General features: G+C 39.5%; 1 protein-coding gene across 5 annotated transcripts in view; it reads left to right on the top strand.

The window, feature by feature from the left end:
* The window catches only part of SH3KBP1 (SH3 domain containing kinase binding protein 1), a 238,498-nt gene that overhangs the window by 111,660 nt on the left and 109,200 nt on the right, over positions 1 to 17,638 (top strand). For all 5 annotated transcript variants that reach the window (XM_074858676.1, XM_074858679.1, XM_074858678.1 and 2 more), the window contains one exon: positions 9,209 to 9,315. In XM_074858676.1, coding sequence (XP_074714777.1) covers positions 9,209 to 9,315 — 107 coding nt within the window. The remainder of the gene's footprint in view (positions 1 to 9,208; positions 9,316 to 17,638) is intronic.

Raw genomic sequence — 17,638 nt, forward strand, 5'->3', positions numbered from 1 at the left:
CAATCAAGGGCTCCTCCTGGTGTGTTTTCCTTTTAGCAGAGCTGAAGGACAGGTAGTTGTATAACCTTGCATGCTGAGCTTGGTGCGTGTCAGCAGCCCAGCGAACAGTCCTGCCACAGTTCTCTGAAAGGTTTTGAAAATGTCATGGCTTGATTGCCATGGGAGACACATGCCTGAGTGTTTCTGCCCAGGTGACTACTCGTTGCAGTGTAAGTGCTGCAGATTCGGACTCCTTACACCAAACTGGGTGAGTCATTTTCCCAGTTTACCAGGACATCTCCTAGCTTCACGCATTAGCTTCCTAGAATTTAGGATTTGTCAGGGCTTGTGTTCCAAGGCAAATTTAATGTAGTTTCCTAGGTTTTCGGAACACTGCTGAACAGGAAAGTGAAATGTCTGCTCTGTCTGTGGATGTGTTAATATTTTTTGTTTAACTTTGCTGCCTTTAATGGCTTCAAAATTAATATTGAAATTGTATAGATATTCTAGAGGAAAACAAGATTCTAGGTTAAAATTCTGACTGGTGTTCTAAGCACCTAGTATGAAAGACAGTTTTGTTTTTTCTTAAGTCTTGTTGATTTATTGCATGTGTTCATTGTGTAAAAGCTCTCATGAGTGCAGCAACCAGAAAATTGGTTGCTGTATTTTTTTGCATCTTTTCGACATTTCTTGAGGCATTTGTTTAACATATGTTACCTGTTGGAGTGAAAATAAAATCTTCATAATGTTTGTTTTTTTTTTCCCCCTGATAAGAGAGGCTTACTTGAAACTGATGTAGCAGAGGTCAGAGTAAGACCTGCAATGTAATGTCATTACAGGGATGGAGAACCTGTCAAAAAGCACTGATACTCTGGTAGCTAAAAATATAGTAGCATAGTTGTTAGCCTTCTTTAAGAAAAAGGCATACTTTTAAAGCTGTTCTGGAATTTATTTTTTAGTTAAGTTGAACAGAAGTCAGCTTCAGTACAGGAATCTGGTAGTACAAAGTTAATATTTTTGGAGATTACTGTGTAGGAATCCATGTGGTTTGATCTAAATGCCTTTATTTATAGAGAGGAGAACACAAAGTAAACTGAATGTGCGCAGTGGTTCCACAAATTAAAGCTGTTTGCTTTCATTTACTGTATGTTGTGAAGTGCTACTGTGCATAGGCAATTTAAGCGGTGTGAATTATGTGATGGAACCTAAGAGAAGTGGGAAAGATGAAACAGCAATTTATGTTTAATTTTGGTTTATTCAATTGCTTTGTCTAGCGATCAATACAAAAAGCAGCAAAGAACAACTATATCAAAACCTGGCTAAGGGGATAATATTGTGGGATTATCCCATGACAACATGAGATGTATGCAATGAGAACAGAAAGAGAAAAGACCTTTTATGGGCCATTTGCAAATCTTGTCATGTTTCTGTTCTTGCAGTTTGAAACTTCATCTGCCATCCAAGAAAGAATATTTCAGGTTTCTGTATCTCCTCTTGTTCTTTAGAAAAGCTAATTTATTGCTACAGATATCTATTGCCTGCAGTATTTCTTAAAGCTCCTTATACAGTAATTTCATATCAATTTTATGCTAGCCAGTGTAACAAACTCTTTTTGTAATGTATCCTTGCAAGCCGTCTTCTGAGTATGAGAAAAGAAACCAAATGTACAGGCAAGTGCAAGATCTTGTGTTGGGTAATAGGCCTCCTCATGTCAACAGGTGCTAATTGCATAAGGGATGGTGGGGAACCCCCTTGCCAGGCAGTGGGCCCTAGTGCATGTGGCAGTGAACTAAGTCCCAAAGTTAGGGATGACCGGGGCAAGCCACCCTGTTGAAATATGCCTTGGCTTGCCCAGCATTACAGTGAGGACAGAAGCATTTGCTGCTCCTTGGAATGTACTGCTTGTGAAAGGCATTAGACGGGAGCAACTAATTGTTATTGTTGCAAATGGGCAAGAGAATTGGTCATTTGGCCAAAGGCAGCGCTTGCTGCTGAGGAGTATTTTTGCATCTCTGGAAGCAGGTGAGAAACTGAGTCAGCTTGTCCAGTCTTTACCAGGACTGTGTAACTGCTTTTAAAGTACAGTTTAAAAAGCCTGCTTGAAACCCTATCACCAAGTTCCAATTTTCGTCTTGTGATGGAGCATTTCACCTGTAATGCTAATCCAAAATAGTCATTTACACTATGAAGTTTAAAAGATACAAGTACTAGAGCTAACAGGTTTGATGAACGTACACATTTCCTGTTCTGCATGTGGTTGAGTTAATGTGTAGTTTAATACTGTGTTTTACACTTTCCCCCTAAAATATGGAGTATAAAATATGCAGCCTGTATGGCAAGGACAAGCATTCCTGTTGAAGTTTGGATTTGCTTTGTCTAATTTGCTGTGATGATTTGACTACATTCTTGATGTTGCACTTGCAGAAGTTTCTACTCCTTTTATATGCATTTTTAAACTTTCAGTCTCAGAAAGGAAAATATTTTGGTGGTGTATGGTTAACCTGTGTAAGTGTCTTTTGAGTTAGTTTACAATTATTTTCCTAGCATTTCCTTCTGCTTTGAGTTAGGCTTAAATAATGATCTTGGCTTCATAGTATTTCAGTTCTGTCTGTCAAATGCACAGACCTGGCTCCTGCTGTGGCATACAGAAGTGCTCAGTTAATTAATGGTTTTCTCCTACAAGCACATGACCACTAGTACTATGTTGTTGCTATACGTTTCTTCCTGTAATTACTGCTGTTATGCAAAAGACTCATACATGACAAAAGGCTTGAATATTGCAGCATGTTTTTATCAAAAGAATGAATTCATTGAACAATATGAGGTTTGCTGTTATTCTGATGGTGCATAAGTGTTAAAACATAATGGTGTAACAAAAACGTGTCTTCCAGGCTTTCAGGTTGCTCACAGACAAATCATGGTCATAAAATTCAGAGCAGCTGCCAGATGGCTGAAACCTGGAAGCGTTGCTGTGGAGTCTAGCAAGAGAAAACCTACTCCTCAGTAACAGTAGAACATTAACACTCTCAGAGTAATATATTACTAGCGGTGATGGCATATTGCATTGTGGCTTAATTGTGTTTAATGGAGTCCTGCAATCTCCATGATTCAGCTGCACACATCGAAGCAGGGCACTTCCCAGTTCATCTGCTTGTAGGAAAACACAGTAGCTTTACATAACCCCTTTGGTAGAGTACTAGAAGTACCTCAGATATTCCATCTCCCAGCACCCCTCCTTGCAGTTTATCTTTCTCGTCTCTGGTATATGAATGTCACAAATCAAAAAACAAAAACAACAAAAAAAAACCACCCCACAAAAAAAACCCAAGCCAAAAAACCCCACTTCTTCCCCCCCCCCCCCCCCCCCCCCCAAATATTCACACCCAGCTTACTTCTGTTTTCTGCTAGACAGGGAAAAAACAGACCTCAGCAGGGGGTTTTTTGTCATCTATCCAAAGCATTCACCCTTCTAACAGCATGAGAGTGATAAGAGAATTGGAATTGACATGTCACATCCCAGGTCAGAAAAATACTGTCAAAATCCTCCAGGAAAAGAAGGAAATTGCAACTTGGCAATTCTGGTGCCTTTTAAGATCAGAATTGTATTCCTACTAATGGGTGGATATAAGATGGTGGAGTCCTTGTGTTGTAGAAGATAATGACAGAATCCACATTAGAATTGAGTATAACCAAGACTTTATCTGAAGTCTCTTAACATTATCTTCAATAGACTTTTATGAAAGCAATTAAAAAAGTTAATATTTTTAATGCTAACTAGATGTTTGCTCTTAATTTCTCAAAAACATCTACTGAGGGTAGTGGTTTTAAGAAGAGTTTTTCTCAGAAGTAAGCTTGTAGCTCAACCTTTTTCTTAACATTTGCATTTTAATATACACAATTCAATGATTTATAACAAAAAAAAAGGTGATACAGTAACCATGTAGTCTGGCAGTCCAAAGCTGTACCAGAACTCCATCAGTACCATTAAAATCAGGAACACGTAACCTAAAAGCATATACATCATTTCTTAGTTGTACAGTAGTTGCCTTTTGTCTTTTTGCACATTAAATTTAGAACTGGTTTCTAGCTGAGTGATATCACAACCCAGCTTGTCTAACTGGGAGACACTGTGCACTGAACCAGTTTGCCGCAGCTACAGACAGAGCTTTGAAAGCTGGAAGGATGGGAAGTGCAACTGAGGCTGATGGGCACATGGTTTTCTTGTGCAGGGGAACCAGAAATAGAAGACAGGAAACTTTTCCTCTAATTTCTGATTTTCCTCCTAATAGACTTGCATGAAAGGGGCTTCCTTGCCAAATGGTGTTACTGAGTTCAGTCACTTTGCATCTACTTGAAGGGTGGCGGAGTGGATCTCAGTTTTCTTCCATGGTTCACCTGCACCTGCCCGGCAAGCCCAGAGTAGAGGGAAGTCCATGGGGCTGCAGGAGCTGCTATGTGTTTTAGTGTGTTTGAAATTTTTTAGATGTGGGAGGAATGTCTTTAGGCTCCTCACGCTGCAAACCTTGACTTAGTTCCCAACATAACCCATGCAATTTCCATAGCAACACTCCTTTCTTAAAAAACAATAATAAAAGAAATCCAGGCATAATTGGGTTGGATTGTTTGTCTGAGCTGTGATGATATCGATACATCTCTTTTTAAACCAGATCCAACTGCAAAATTGTGGAGTCTAGTTTTGAAGAGATTGTCAGCCGTTTGCGTCTACCTTTTGTCATCGGGGAGAGGGATAGACATTTGCTCGATGGGTTTGTTCTCTGAAGGTTTTTATTGAATATAGTTTTTTGAGGATTGCTATACTTGTTCTCTTCTGGTGGGAAAAAAAGTGGATTAGTATGTAGAGTTGATGGACCTTCTGTTAGTGAAGTTAATCATGTGGTTTTCACTGAGAGGACAGTCTATAAAGACATTGGCATCAGTGAAAAGTAGGCTCTGTAGAAACCACCATTCACACCTGCACACATTTATAAAAACATCTGTTTCATGACAGAGGTTTTAAGTTTAAAAAAAGTAGTTTGGATTTGAAAATTCCAGTTCATTTTGAAATTGTTTAGTTCCTATCTGCTCTGCTGCTGCCGTACTTTTCATCTAATCCCACGCTGTAAGTTTGCGACCTTTCCTCGGTCCAGTGGCAGCATGTAAGTACCAGTGTGACTTCTTGTATAGTGTTGCCTCAGCTTTTGGTACCCCTTACAAAGGTAAGCATTGAATGACAATGCGTTGTCATTGCCTCTTGTCTTCACTGTGAATGCCAGAGGGGTGTTTAAATGTCTAGAAATCATGCTCTCTTACGTGTGTACATCTGGAGAAAGCCCCTTTATGGTCTCCTGCTGCCACAGGCAACCACACCATTTTTAAAATCTGATCAAACAGCACTTTGAAACAAATTAGATTTGTGCCCTTGAAGATCTGTTTGTTTCAAGTTTCTAAATACATGTTCATTGCTTTTTCCATCTGACCTAACTTTAGACCTTTTAAAGTTAGATGTTGAGGTCTGATCTAGCCACACCAGTAGAAAAAGGCACTTCTAGAGAGTCATTCATCTGTATATTAGTCTTCTATTTTACAGTGACACTAAATACCCTCTGGAGGTATTAGGTTCTGTCCACTCCTGAATGATAGGCTCAGACTTAGACATCCGATTCAGGGACACCTACAATGAGATGGGAAAATCTTAAGATAAAGACCAGAATGAACTGGTTTAGCAAAGCCTGTTGTTTACACTGCTAAGCTACCAAGTTTTGCTTTGAGTGAAAGTGTTTGGGGAATGATGGGAGAATCAGTTCACCACTCAGGGCAGAGGGAAGGTAGCCACAGGTGGGGTGAGTGGGAATTGGCAATCAACAGGTGCCGTAGGGAGTCAGCCAGCATCCCTCTTAAGGTGCATGGTGACATGACATCTTTCATAATGCATGCAAGGTCCATTTTCTTTCCTCCCTTGCTCGATCTGCAGACACTTTGTAAGGGTTCAGTGCCTTTGGCACAGTCCTTACAGGGAGCGGAGCCGAGTCAGGCATGCTCTGTGGCACAGTTGTTGAGGTCTTGGTGCCATCTATTCAGATGCAATATGCTTTGCAGTCACTGGCTTGTTAGCCCCCTTGTATGTGCACAGCAAATTCTCTGTAGCTGCCTGGTTTGTTTTAAGAACTGACTGCACCAACTAGGTGTGAATTTTTTTTTTTTTTTTCCCTTGGAGGTTTATTATAACTATGTAAATGGGAGCCAGTACTTTTTCACAAGGGTGAGTGATGTTATTTTTGTATGATGGCTTGTTCTGAATACAATGTAGCTCAATTAGTTTCTGACCTGCAGCTCACAGGCGCTTTGTCTTCAAAACACCGCTAATGTTGTGCCACAGCTACAGGAGATGAAAAAGCCTAGAACTGCAACCAGCAAACCAGCAGTCAGAGCGCAGCGTGGTGGTACCTGCAGCAGGTTACTTGCTACAGATTATTATAAATTGCCCAGGAAAAGTTCACTGATCCTTTTTTTTTTTTTTTTTTTTTTAAGCCTTTCAAAACCCAGTGAGGATTTTGCAGCACACCTTTTCTGATTTTAAAGTACTGGCTTTATTACCTGCTTTCTCACCACACAGTAACTTTTCACTTGCAAGTAACTCAGTTTATGCTCAAGTGTGGAGAAAAATGCAAAAAACCTCTTACAAAATATTGTCTTCATCAATTTACAAGTAAGAAGAAAATTGATTAAATTAGAAAGTATCTGCAGTCTTCATTGCAGAATTGCTTCCCTATATGGTTTAAAATTAACTTTACATCAATTGGTTGAATTACTTACATTTTAAAGTCACAGTGTGCCATTTCATTCTCAGATGACTAGCAGTTAAAGCGTAAACTGTAATAATACTCTGCAGTAAGTGACAATATTAGCAAAAGGGAAAATCGCAAGAGAAGACCGAGACTTCAATGTTTCTGTCTAAACTGCTTGTTAGTTGTCCCAGTTTGTCCTTCTGGTTCCTGAACACGCTGCCTTTGGAGACTTTTTGCTAGTTAAGAAACAGACAAAAAATTGATGATATTGGGGTGGAGATATTGCATTTGCAAAACTAGAGTTTTTCTTTACTAACAGTTCTTGTATATGCACAGCTTGGTTACTCTGACTTCTTTTCCTGTTAATCAGCTCTGTTTTCTTAGAAAACTCATACTGCTGTATTACCCAGGTTGCTTTAGTGTAAGAAAAAACAGATACCCCTTGGCTGCAGAGCTCTTCATGCAACTCGTGCTCTGCTCAAGTGCTCCAAGCATTACCATGCGTATGGGGTCCAGCAGCACCTTCTCCTTAAAACCAAGGGAATTTCTGTTGAATCTGTTGTCTTGCATTAAACCAGAGAGAGGAACTGGTTGGTACATAGAGTCTATGCCTCTTGTTGGTGTGCTACTTTCTACTTAGGTATTTCTTTAGAGAAATATTTGGGATGAGAGGGAAGGCAGTGAGACAACCATGAGACTAATGGAGATAAATGCAGACTTTTGCTAGGTTTTCTATACAGTAATAAAAAAACTTTGTGGGGCTGGGAGGGGGAAGGATTAATACAGTTCTATTATTAGCATCCAGAATTGTGTTTACTTCTTACTCTCTTAGCAATCTCAAAAATATTCTCCAGGAGTCCCACAATATTGATTATTAAATAGGGTGGCAACTGACATCAGTCAGGCAACATCAACACATCAGTTGCTACTTGATGTTAGAAAACATTGCGGGGATCTTATCTTTAGGGAAAATAGCCAGCGTCTTTTGCACAATGAAAAAAGCGCTCAGTATGGAAGGTATGTATTATATTTAAGTTATTTTGATTGCAGCTGCATAAAGTTGTCAATTTAGGACCATTTTAGTTTAGGTGGTGAAGAATGAACAGTCATCTGTAGGTGGAAAAACGAGCCAGTTTGAGCAAGTTTGGTTGCAGTGCATTAAAGTATTAATTTTAGCATTCCAAAACCTGTCACTCATGCATGATTGCAGTGGCTGTAAATAATACAAAATAGTATGGTTTATACATTGCACATCTTCTAGAGAAGAGAGTAATCAGTGAATCCTGTGTTTTGAATGATATCTCTCTTCCTACTTTCTCCTCCTCCACCACGTCCCAACATGATCATGATTCATGTCAGTAAGTTGTCCTTCAGCTAATAGAGGCTGAGCAGCAAGCTTCGGCAACTTAATTTAGGGAAGTTCTCTCATCTGCTTTGTTACAAATCACACTATTATATTTATATGTAAGCCAGTGGGTCTGGCAAACAAAAGCTCAGGAACTGAATCTTTTCATTTATCTGTCTGTCTTAAAACTGTGGTGGCAGAAGGGTCAAGTAAGGGGTCTTACTCTTAACCAGAGCTATGAATTCAAGCCTCTCTCCAGTCATGCATCCAAAGATGCACCCTCATACCAGCTTCTAGCCTGGACATCCAAGCTGAAGAGAAAGATGGGTGGTAACATAGTTTCCAGTAGCTGGTTGATTATCAAAATTAGCCTGTCTTAACCACACTAACCTAATGACATACCTAGCTTTGGGGTCCTTTGGGATGGGTTTTCCTTCTTTTCTCTTTAATCTGATACTAGTGCATAAATATGCACCTTACAAATATGTGTGTATATATACATACCTACCTATATATCTGTATGTGTTTATATGTAAAAGAATATATATAAAAAAGGTTAGTGAGATCTTTGTACACTGTGGAAGAATTATGGAGAAAAAAATACGGGACAAAATAATTAGTTGAGACCTTATTTTCATACGAGCAAAAGCCACACGGTTTTGGATCCCTTCCTCACCCCTCCAGTTTCTGGATTTGCCTACACCATGTGTATAGAGCATTAGCCTAGAAGAGAAAGTGTAGCAAATACACTCTGGGTAAAGCTGTCCATCCTGTCACTAGGAAGCGCACAGTCTATTAGTTAAATTTTGACTCTTGAATAATATTACAGAAAGGAAAAAATCCCCACAATTTATTTTCATTTATTAATTGCACTGAATTATAAAAATGCTTGAAAGAAATAATATGCACCAGAAATCTTTTCTCCACTCTCTTTTTGTAAATTAATTTTAGACAGATATGCTAAGCATTGCAAACATTCAGATTCTTTTAATAGTGCTCAAAGAATAATATTTCATCTTTAATCATTTCCCCTGTCTTGTGTTTGGCATGAAATTTTGATTTTATTTTACAATTTCCCTGTTTCCTTCATTTCCACCAGGAGAGAGAAACAGAAGGAGAAGATGTCAGGTGGCTTTCAGTTATATGCCCCAAAATGAAGATGAACTGGAATTAAAAGTTGGTGACATCATTGAAGTTGTGGGAGAGGTGAGCACATCTTTAATGGAATATACATACATGCAGTTCTGACATCCTGTGCGTGCTAAGCTGTTAGATACCGTGTATTTTGAGACCTAATTTAAACCAGACATTTTTCTTCTCTGGTTTATTGACGTGTCTGGTTTGGGTTTCTATTGGGGGTGAGGGGATGTGGTTGGTTGCTTATGGATTTCATAATCCCTATGCTGATTTTACTTGATCAGTTGACGTTTCTGAGTTCTGTTCAGGGAGTTTGTGCTACAGGGCTATTGAGTTTATATCTCTGAAGAACCAAGATTATAGCAGAAAAATTTTTTCCCAATTTTAGTAAGCCAGCTGTGGGGAAGAATTATCTTTATGGAGTTAAACACATTTAAGAAATTTACCTGAAGCTCTCAAGTTCAGTTATGACATTCTCCTTTTGTCATCTTTAACAATTTCATTTTAGTCTAATCAGTTTAAAAACAAACAAACCCCAACAAATTCTTTAGAGGCTCAAGATGCACTTATTTTGGGTGGAAAATGAATCCACATGTCTTAGAAGGAATGGGAACAAATTACGAAAACTTGGACAGAGATACAGAAATTTTCTTTGCATGGGTGAATCTGGTTGCAAGATCAAGGATTGCTGTTCACTTCAAATACCTTCAGTTTTGTTCCATTAGAGATTTTAGAAATATCTTCTTGAGCCTGATAGTATGTGGACCAAAAGTCAAAATGATAGCATGAATCCTTTAAGTAGAATGCATTCAAACTCATTTAGTCTTTATTTAGTTAGCTTTAAAAAGACCTAAGACCTTAGTCTGCTCAAGCAGCCAATAAAAGGTGTGTTTCAGCTTGTATCATTTATTTGGAGGATTTTTTCCCTGTGACTCAGCAGCTAATAAGTCAACATTTATTTTTGTGACAAGGATATATGATTATATATCCTTGTTTTCTTTTTCCTGCATCTGTCACTTAAGAAATCAGTTCTAAAAGAATATAAATTCTACTGCGATCTACATGACATCCAGTGTTTTCTTATGAGAGATTAAATTCTCACATCTGAGTGTAAGAAGCTTAGTGATCACTGGTTTTCCTTTTACCTAGCTGTGCAAGCCAGCTCTATGCATTGTTCTTCCTGGAATCAGAGATGATGTGTCACTTAACTAACCTTATTCTGTCTCTGAGCAGAACTGTGTGGGGGATGTCAAGGTTGTAAGATATTTAAGAGCATATTTTGAAGACAGTGTAAACCCAATATTATATAATGAGTTTCACAGCAGCACATGAGCTGTTCTCACTGCACAATTTTGTATATTTGACCTCACATGGCCACACAAATATATTCCACCAGTTGCCCTACTTAAAACTTTTAAGTCTGTCTCTTTCGAGAGTAAAGTGATAGAATAAAACCCCTTCCTAGTATCCAGCCAACAAATTAACTCTACTGAATGAATGATATGATTAAATAATTTAGATGAGGCACTGGACTTCTCTTATGAAATGCATCTCTTGTCTTCTTATAAATTTGAACAACTTAACTATAAATAACAGATTTTTTTAAATCCAAATGAAAATGTTTGCATCAAAATTTAAAGATGTAGAACTATGGAAGTGAAACATTCTTGTACTTGCATGTACTTGCTTATAGTTAAGGCCATGTTTTTTGAAAACCACTTGGATTGCTGATTACAGACTTTGTAGTCTTACACTCATAATTGTACCTTGAATTGCTACTGTCAAAGAAGGCATCAACAACTTGCTGATTCTAAGGTTTAAGAAAATATATTGTCTAGGGCTGCTTTTTTGATTGGCAGTACTAAAGAATGTCATACTGGAATTAGTTTTACTGTAGTGCGGAAGAGGATTTCTCATGGCTAGGTTGAGCAGTTGACCATAAGTAAATGCTGAAGAAGAACAGCTGACACAGGTGAGGCTGTGCCCTTTTTGACCTTACAAAATACCCTGTTCTGTCAGCTACTGAAATATAAGCTCTGCCTCAGGCATCGTCTGGTGCATTCATGTGATCCAGGACATTGACTCTTCTGGGTGGAACTAGTTCAGCTGGGGAAAGAGGGAGAAGAAAGGAATTTAGAGAAAAAGTTCTCAGCACCTCAGGAAGTGTTGTTGTATGACCTTTATTTTCAGTCATGGTTGATACCAAGAAGTTGATGTTGAATACTTGCTGTTATTACTTCCTCTTCTGCCCTTATCATAGTAGTGTTAATTCCTCGAAAAAGTAGGGCAGAATTTTTCTTTTGAAACAGGAACTTTACTTGATATAGAAAGCTGCACCAACCAATGTACTGATTTCATTGTTTACCCTTCTGTTTATAGGTAATGCTGCATAGAGACTCATTTCACAGTGTTTATGTCATTATATACTCCTTATTTCAAATTATAAATGCTTGAAGTTATTATTTAAAAAATATGGCTTCCTCTGTTGTGAAAATGGAGATTTTTTTGCAAGGACCAAAATCATGCTCTGTTATTGTACAAAAATCCCCCAAACAACAGAAAAAACCCCCTCCCACATAGGCAACAATTGGAGGCAATTCTTGCAAAATATCGATTTTGTTTATCATTACTCAAGATGAAAAACTGGATGATAGCATCTTCAGCATTATTTACAGTGGTTCAGTGGCTAATTGGAAGATTAATGATCATTTACTTTCCATTTCCAGTTGCTCCTTTCTCTTACCCCATCTTTTTATTCATGAGTAGAAGGTCTCAGATTCCCACAGGTAGTATTTTATTGTATCCTCCTAATAAAGTTGCACCAGTTGAATTAATTTGTTTTAAATTGACATAGATTAATATTTTCAAATCTGTGTGGATTTCTGTTTAGTTGAAAATAACTTGATTTCTAACTGACTTACAGGAAACTAAAATGGATATTGTTTAGATCAAAATACTGTCTATATATCTTTATGTGGGCATTTAACAAAAAATGTGTTTAAAATTATGCTTATGGTTGATAACTCATTAAACTTTTGCCATTGCAAAGAAAAGCTGGTTCCTATTGTACTGTACTAATTTGCTTCATCCTTAAAGAAACGGGTTCTGCTTCTCCTCGAACCCCTTGAATGTCACTGTCTTCACCAAAGGGTTGACAGAAGGGAATGCAAGTCTTCACCTCAGCCACCTCCATCAGTGCCCAAGTGTGTTTTCCCAGACCCCCAGTGAAAATGGGTTACACTGATATCATATAGTGTCATGCTGAGGATGGGGATGTCTTCCCTTCTCCCTCCTCTGCTTGAGGGCACTGAGTAGCACCTGAGTAGCATCTAAAGCTGCACCAGCTACTTCTTTCTGCCAACAGATTGTATAAGATACTTTTTTAAAAGGTTTTTATGTCTATGGTAGTGATAGATAATATTGGAAACTCCTGTTGTGGCGGAAGTGTTTTGGGGCTGTACAGGGGATTGAAAGTCTTTAATAAGAAGACTAGTTGTACCGAGGGAATCCAGCCTCATCAGCCACAAGACAGAGACTGGGAGAACGATCCCCCCGCATTCCAGGAGGAGATAGTCAGTGACCTACTGCATCACATAGACATACACAAGTCTATGGGACCAGATGGGATACACCTGAGGGTGCTGAAGGAGCTGGCTGGGGTGCTCGTCAAGCCGCTTTCCATCATTTACCAGCAGTCCTGGCTGACCGGGGAGGTCCCGACAGATTGGAAATTGGCCAATGTGACGCCCATATATAAGAAGGGTCTGAAGGATGATCCAGGAAGTTACAGGCCTGTCAGCTTGACGTCGGTGCCCGGGAAGCTGATGGAGCAGCTCATCCTGAGTACCATCGCACAACACATGCGGGACAACCAGATGATCAGGCCCAGTCAGCATGGGTTTATGAAAGGCAGGTCCTGCTTGACAAAACTGATCTCCTTCTACGACAGGGTGACCTGCTTACTGGATGAGGGAAAGGCTGTAGATGTTGTCTACCTTGACTCACTAAGGCCTTTGACACCATTTCCCACAGCATTCTCCTGGCGAAACTGGCTGGTCGAGGCTTGGATGAGCACACGCTTTGCTGGATAAAAAACTGTCTGGATGGCCGGGCCCAAAGAGTTGTGGTGAATGGAGTTAAATCCAGTTGGTGGCCGGTCACGAGTGGTGTCCCCCAGGGCTCGGTTTTGGGGCCACTCTTGTTTAACATCTTTATTGATGATCTAGATGAGGGGATCGAGTGCACCCTCAGTAAGTTTGCAGATGACACCAAGTTGGGTGGGAGTGTTGATCTGCTCGAGGGTAGGGAGGCTCTGCAGAGAGATCTGGACAGGCTGGAGCAATGGGCTGAGGCCAACTGTAGGAGTTTCAATAAAGCCAAATGCCGGGTGCTGCACTTGGGCCACAACAACCCCCAGCAGCGCTACAGGCTTGGGGAGGAGTGGCTGGAGAGCTGCCAGTCAGAGAGGGACCTGGGGGTGTTGATTGACAGCTAGCTGAACAGGAGCCAGCAGTGTGCCCAGGTGGCCAAGAAGGCCAATGGCATCCTGGCTTGTATCAGAAATAGCATGGCCAGCAGGGACAGGGAAGTGATCTTACCCCTGTACTCGGCACTGGTGAGGCCACACCTCGATGACTGTGTTCAGTTTTGGGCCCCTCACTACAAAAAGGACATTGAATTACTCGAGCGTGTCCAGAGAAGGGCAACGAAGCTGGTGAAGGGTCTGGAGGACATGTCGTACGAGGAGCGGCTGAGGGAACTGGGGTTGTTTAGTGTGGAGAGGAGGAGGCTGAGGGGAGACCTCATCGCCCTCTACAACTCCCTGAAAGGAGGTTGCAGAGAGCTGGGGATGAGTCTCTTTAACCAAGTAACAAGCGATAGGACAAGAGGTAATGGCCTCAAGTTGTGCCAGGGAAGGTTTAGACTAGATATTAGGATGCATTTCTTTACAGAATGGGTTGTTAGGCATTGGAATGGGCTCCCCATGGAGGTGGTGGAGTCCCCATCCCTGGAGATGTTTAAGAGGTAGGGTTGACATAGCGCTTAGGGAAATGGTGTGGTTGGGAACTGTCAGTTTTAGGTTAATGGTTGGACTAGGTGATCTTCAAGGTCTTTTCCAACCTAGATGATTCTGTGATTCTGTGAAACAACAGTAAGTGTGAGTTTTGAGATGCTAGGCTTGTCACCAGATAGATATCATTGGAGGCTGTATGTTCAGAACTCACAGTTCCTTCCTATTTGTTCTAAATAGTTAGAAATTAATTATAATAAGATCAAACATTCATCACAATAGATAAAATGCTTGTTGTTAAACTAGAGGTTTCCATAACTACACGGACACTGATACCCATGAGACATTAATTAACAGACTTAAATTAAAAGTATATTTGAAACTAACAAGAGATGCATTTTCATCATTGTTTACGTTCACATTTAATGTGTGATTGATAGCTTTTTGCTTGTCATTTTCCTAGTTGATTAGCTATAACTAATTACAGTTGTCCCAAAATCAACTGTTACTAATTGTCTTATTAAATGCAAATATCTGAATTGCAATTATGTTCCACCCTTAGACTTTCATGGGATGCCAGACAATTAACCTGTAGCATCAGAGTAAGGTCATTTAGCATGTCATTCAGCAGTTCTGAGCCTGCTTTCATTTGGGATTAGTCTGCCGTCGTGCTGCTATGAACCTTGTGGACTCATCCTGCTGAGAAGTCAGTTTTTTGGCAACATGGAGTTTGCATGGAGTTAAACTCACAACTAAGTCTTTGACTGAGACATGCTGTAATACCACTGAGCTTATTCTTTGACTTTTAATTAACATTGCCATATATTACGTGATCAAATCCTATAAGAAACTCATTTGAAATTATAAAAGCGCATACTGAATTTTTACAAATCTGTTGCTCCTTTTGGGCAGGGTCGGTGGGGTTTTGTTGTTGTTGTTATTGTGAGATAAAGTGGCTCAACCCATTTCCAAGAACAGGATAAACTCTGGGGATTGAGCTGGACTTTCCTTACAGTAACTTATTTTGACAGCTGTAGAGTTGAAAGGGGAATATTTAATAGTGGCAAGGGGATGGTCTGTGCCACAAGTACAGAACTGTATAATACTGCAGGAAAACAGCTGGGAGTGAATGCTGGGGTTCACATCCCTCAGTTACTTTTCTGTGAAATGCTGTGGTGAGGTGTTTTTCCTGATCTTTTTTCGACAGGTGGTTCACAAGGACTTCTATGATTACTGCTTGTTCAGTTAGTTCATGTGGTAGGAGGCTTTTTTGTGGCAACAAGGATGCAAATACCCCTGACTCTTTATAGTGTCATGTCAGTTTTATGTGATTGCTTTCTCTGTCCCTCAGTTTCTTACTTAGAAGATGATGTTAAAAAAAAACAAAAACCAAAAACCAACCCAACAAAAAAACCCTAACCACAGAAACAAATGAAAAAAAATCCCAAAGCACATTTTGACATTGTAAAATAAAGAATTCTGAAGCTGAAAAGATCCCCTAATACAAGGTACTTGTGCAGTTTTTAATTCTTCACTTCTGCACCAGAGTCTAACAGCTTCCAGATGTGCTGTAGCAGAAACCCAAGGGCTGGTTGATGTCTCATGGGTATGGCGCTCTCTGAATGCACTCCCAGAATAAGCCATCAAGTGGCACTGTAAGCATCATCTTCTGTTGAGGTCTTGTTTCCAAAATTTCTTTTCCCATTGGCAGTGAGTAGCATTTGTTTATTTTGCTTCTTGGGAATATATGTTTTTAATTTCCTTTCACCATACAATTGCTTTTGTCCTTCAAGCTCAAGATGTTCCATTAGAATTTGTAAAATAAGGGATTTTTTTCCTTTGCTTTCTGTGTTCTAGTTTTCAGCAAGCAAAAGAAAATTTGTTGACCTTGGGCTTCTCTCCTTCCTGTTGCCTGCTTCTGGCATTGCTGTTATTCCTGGGACTGTGTTTTAGTTAGACAGCCCAGAAAGACTCTGTTGTGATCCAGGGAGACTTTCTTCCACCTGAAATCTTTCCTGAGTCAAAGCCTCCCTTGTTTGCCCTAGCTGAGCTGCAAGTAGTCTGTCAGCCTAACAGGCAAAGCTACAGGTTGTAGAAAAGCTTGTGGAACAGGCGGATACATGAATTTATTGGAAATACACACTTTAGGGCAATGATTCCAAAGAGCTAAACATTTTAATCATTTAACAACTCTAGCCTATTAATTATATAGCAGAGCGTAAGCCAGCAGCTGTGGCAGTCCTACATATTCTGGCAAGCAGCTGCTGGTAGTTGGCCTCAGCATTTCCTGCTCTTTTTGGGTGTCCCATCCTGGAGTTACTGGGATGGCCATGCAGTTCCCTCAAGGGAAGGTACTTCTAGCAACAAGGTTTGTTGCGCTGCAGGTCAGGCTGATGCTCCCTCTGACCCTTCTTTCTTTGAAGGTGAATCTTGCAGATTGTATTGGCCATGAAGGAAAATCTAAAGAACATGAAAAATAACATTTCCTCACTTTTGGTATATCATTATCTTGTAGTCCTAGTGACCTACTGAAGTGATTTTGTTTTCTTTGGTTGCTTTACAGTTACAGAATAAAACTGTATTCCCTGTCTTAAATAGAACTATTATGTTTGCCTGAAGGCTTGAACTGCTGTCATATTATTTTCTTTTTTCTTTTTTTTTGTACTTTAAACATGGAAATAGGCTGATTTCAATAAATTTTTGTTGATTTCTAAGCAGCTTAATGTCTTAGCATCTGTATACCCTTTTGAGAACTTCTTGTTTGTGTGTCTGAATGTCTCACCCATATAATTCTCTGTTTATTTTCCTGTCTGTCCACTTCCATGGTATTGATTTTGAGCACTTCATTATTATTTCTTATTTATATTATTATTTGTAAGTAAAATTTACTACAGCATCTTTCTAGTCTGAGTTGTTATTGTGTGCTAGGATCTCACAGTTTGATGAAACACTCACTTTCTAACAAAGTAAATCAGTATATTTTGAATTATTTTCATCTATATTTGGTTTATAGTTGCCAAAAACCTCATTCACATCAAAAAAGGCTCTACTGATCAAGTAGTTCAATTAAAAACAGAATACAGGTATTCTTTCTACATTGATAATATTAAAAACCCCAAAGCCCAATGATATTGCAAGAATGTTTGAATGTTGCGTAATTATTATATATATTAAATTTCCCTTTAAAACCCAAAGGCAAGGCTTTTTAATGGGATGCATTTCTTAAGAGATGATGCACCATTGTCTGGTGATATTGTTGTTCATATCTCATCCAATCACATCCAGGTGTTGGACTGCATATAGCTGTCTGCTATTGCATCTGTCCCTGCCCCATGCATGGCATTGACTGAGTTGCAGTTGGGTGCATGTGTTAATACCTCC

The sequence above is a fragment of the Strix uralensis genome, chromosome 2, assembly GCF_047716275.1.
Source record: "Strix uralensis isolate ZFMK-TIS-50842 chromosome 2, bStrUra1, whole genome shotgun sequence".
Taxonomy (NCBI): domain Eukaryota; kingdom Metazoa; phylum Chordata; class Aves; order Strigiformes; family Strigidae; genus Strix; species Strix uralensis.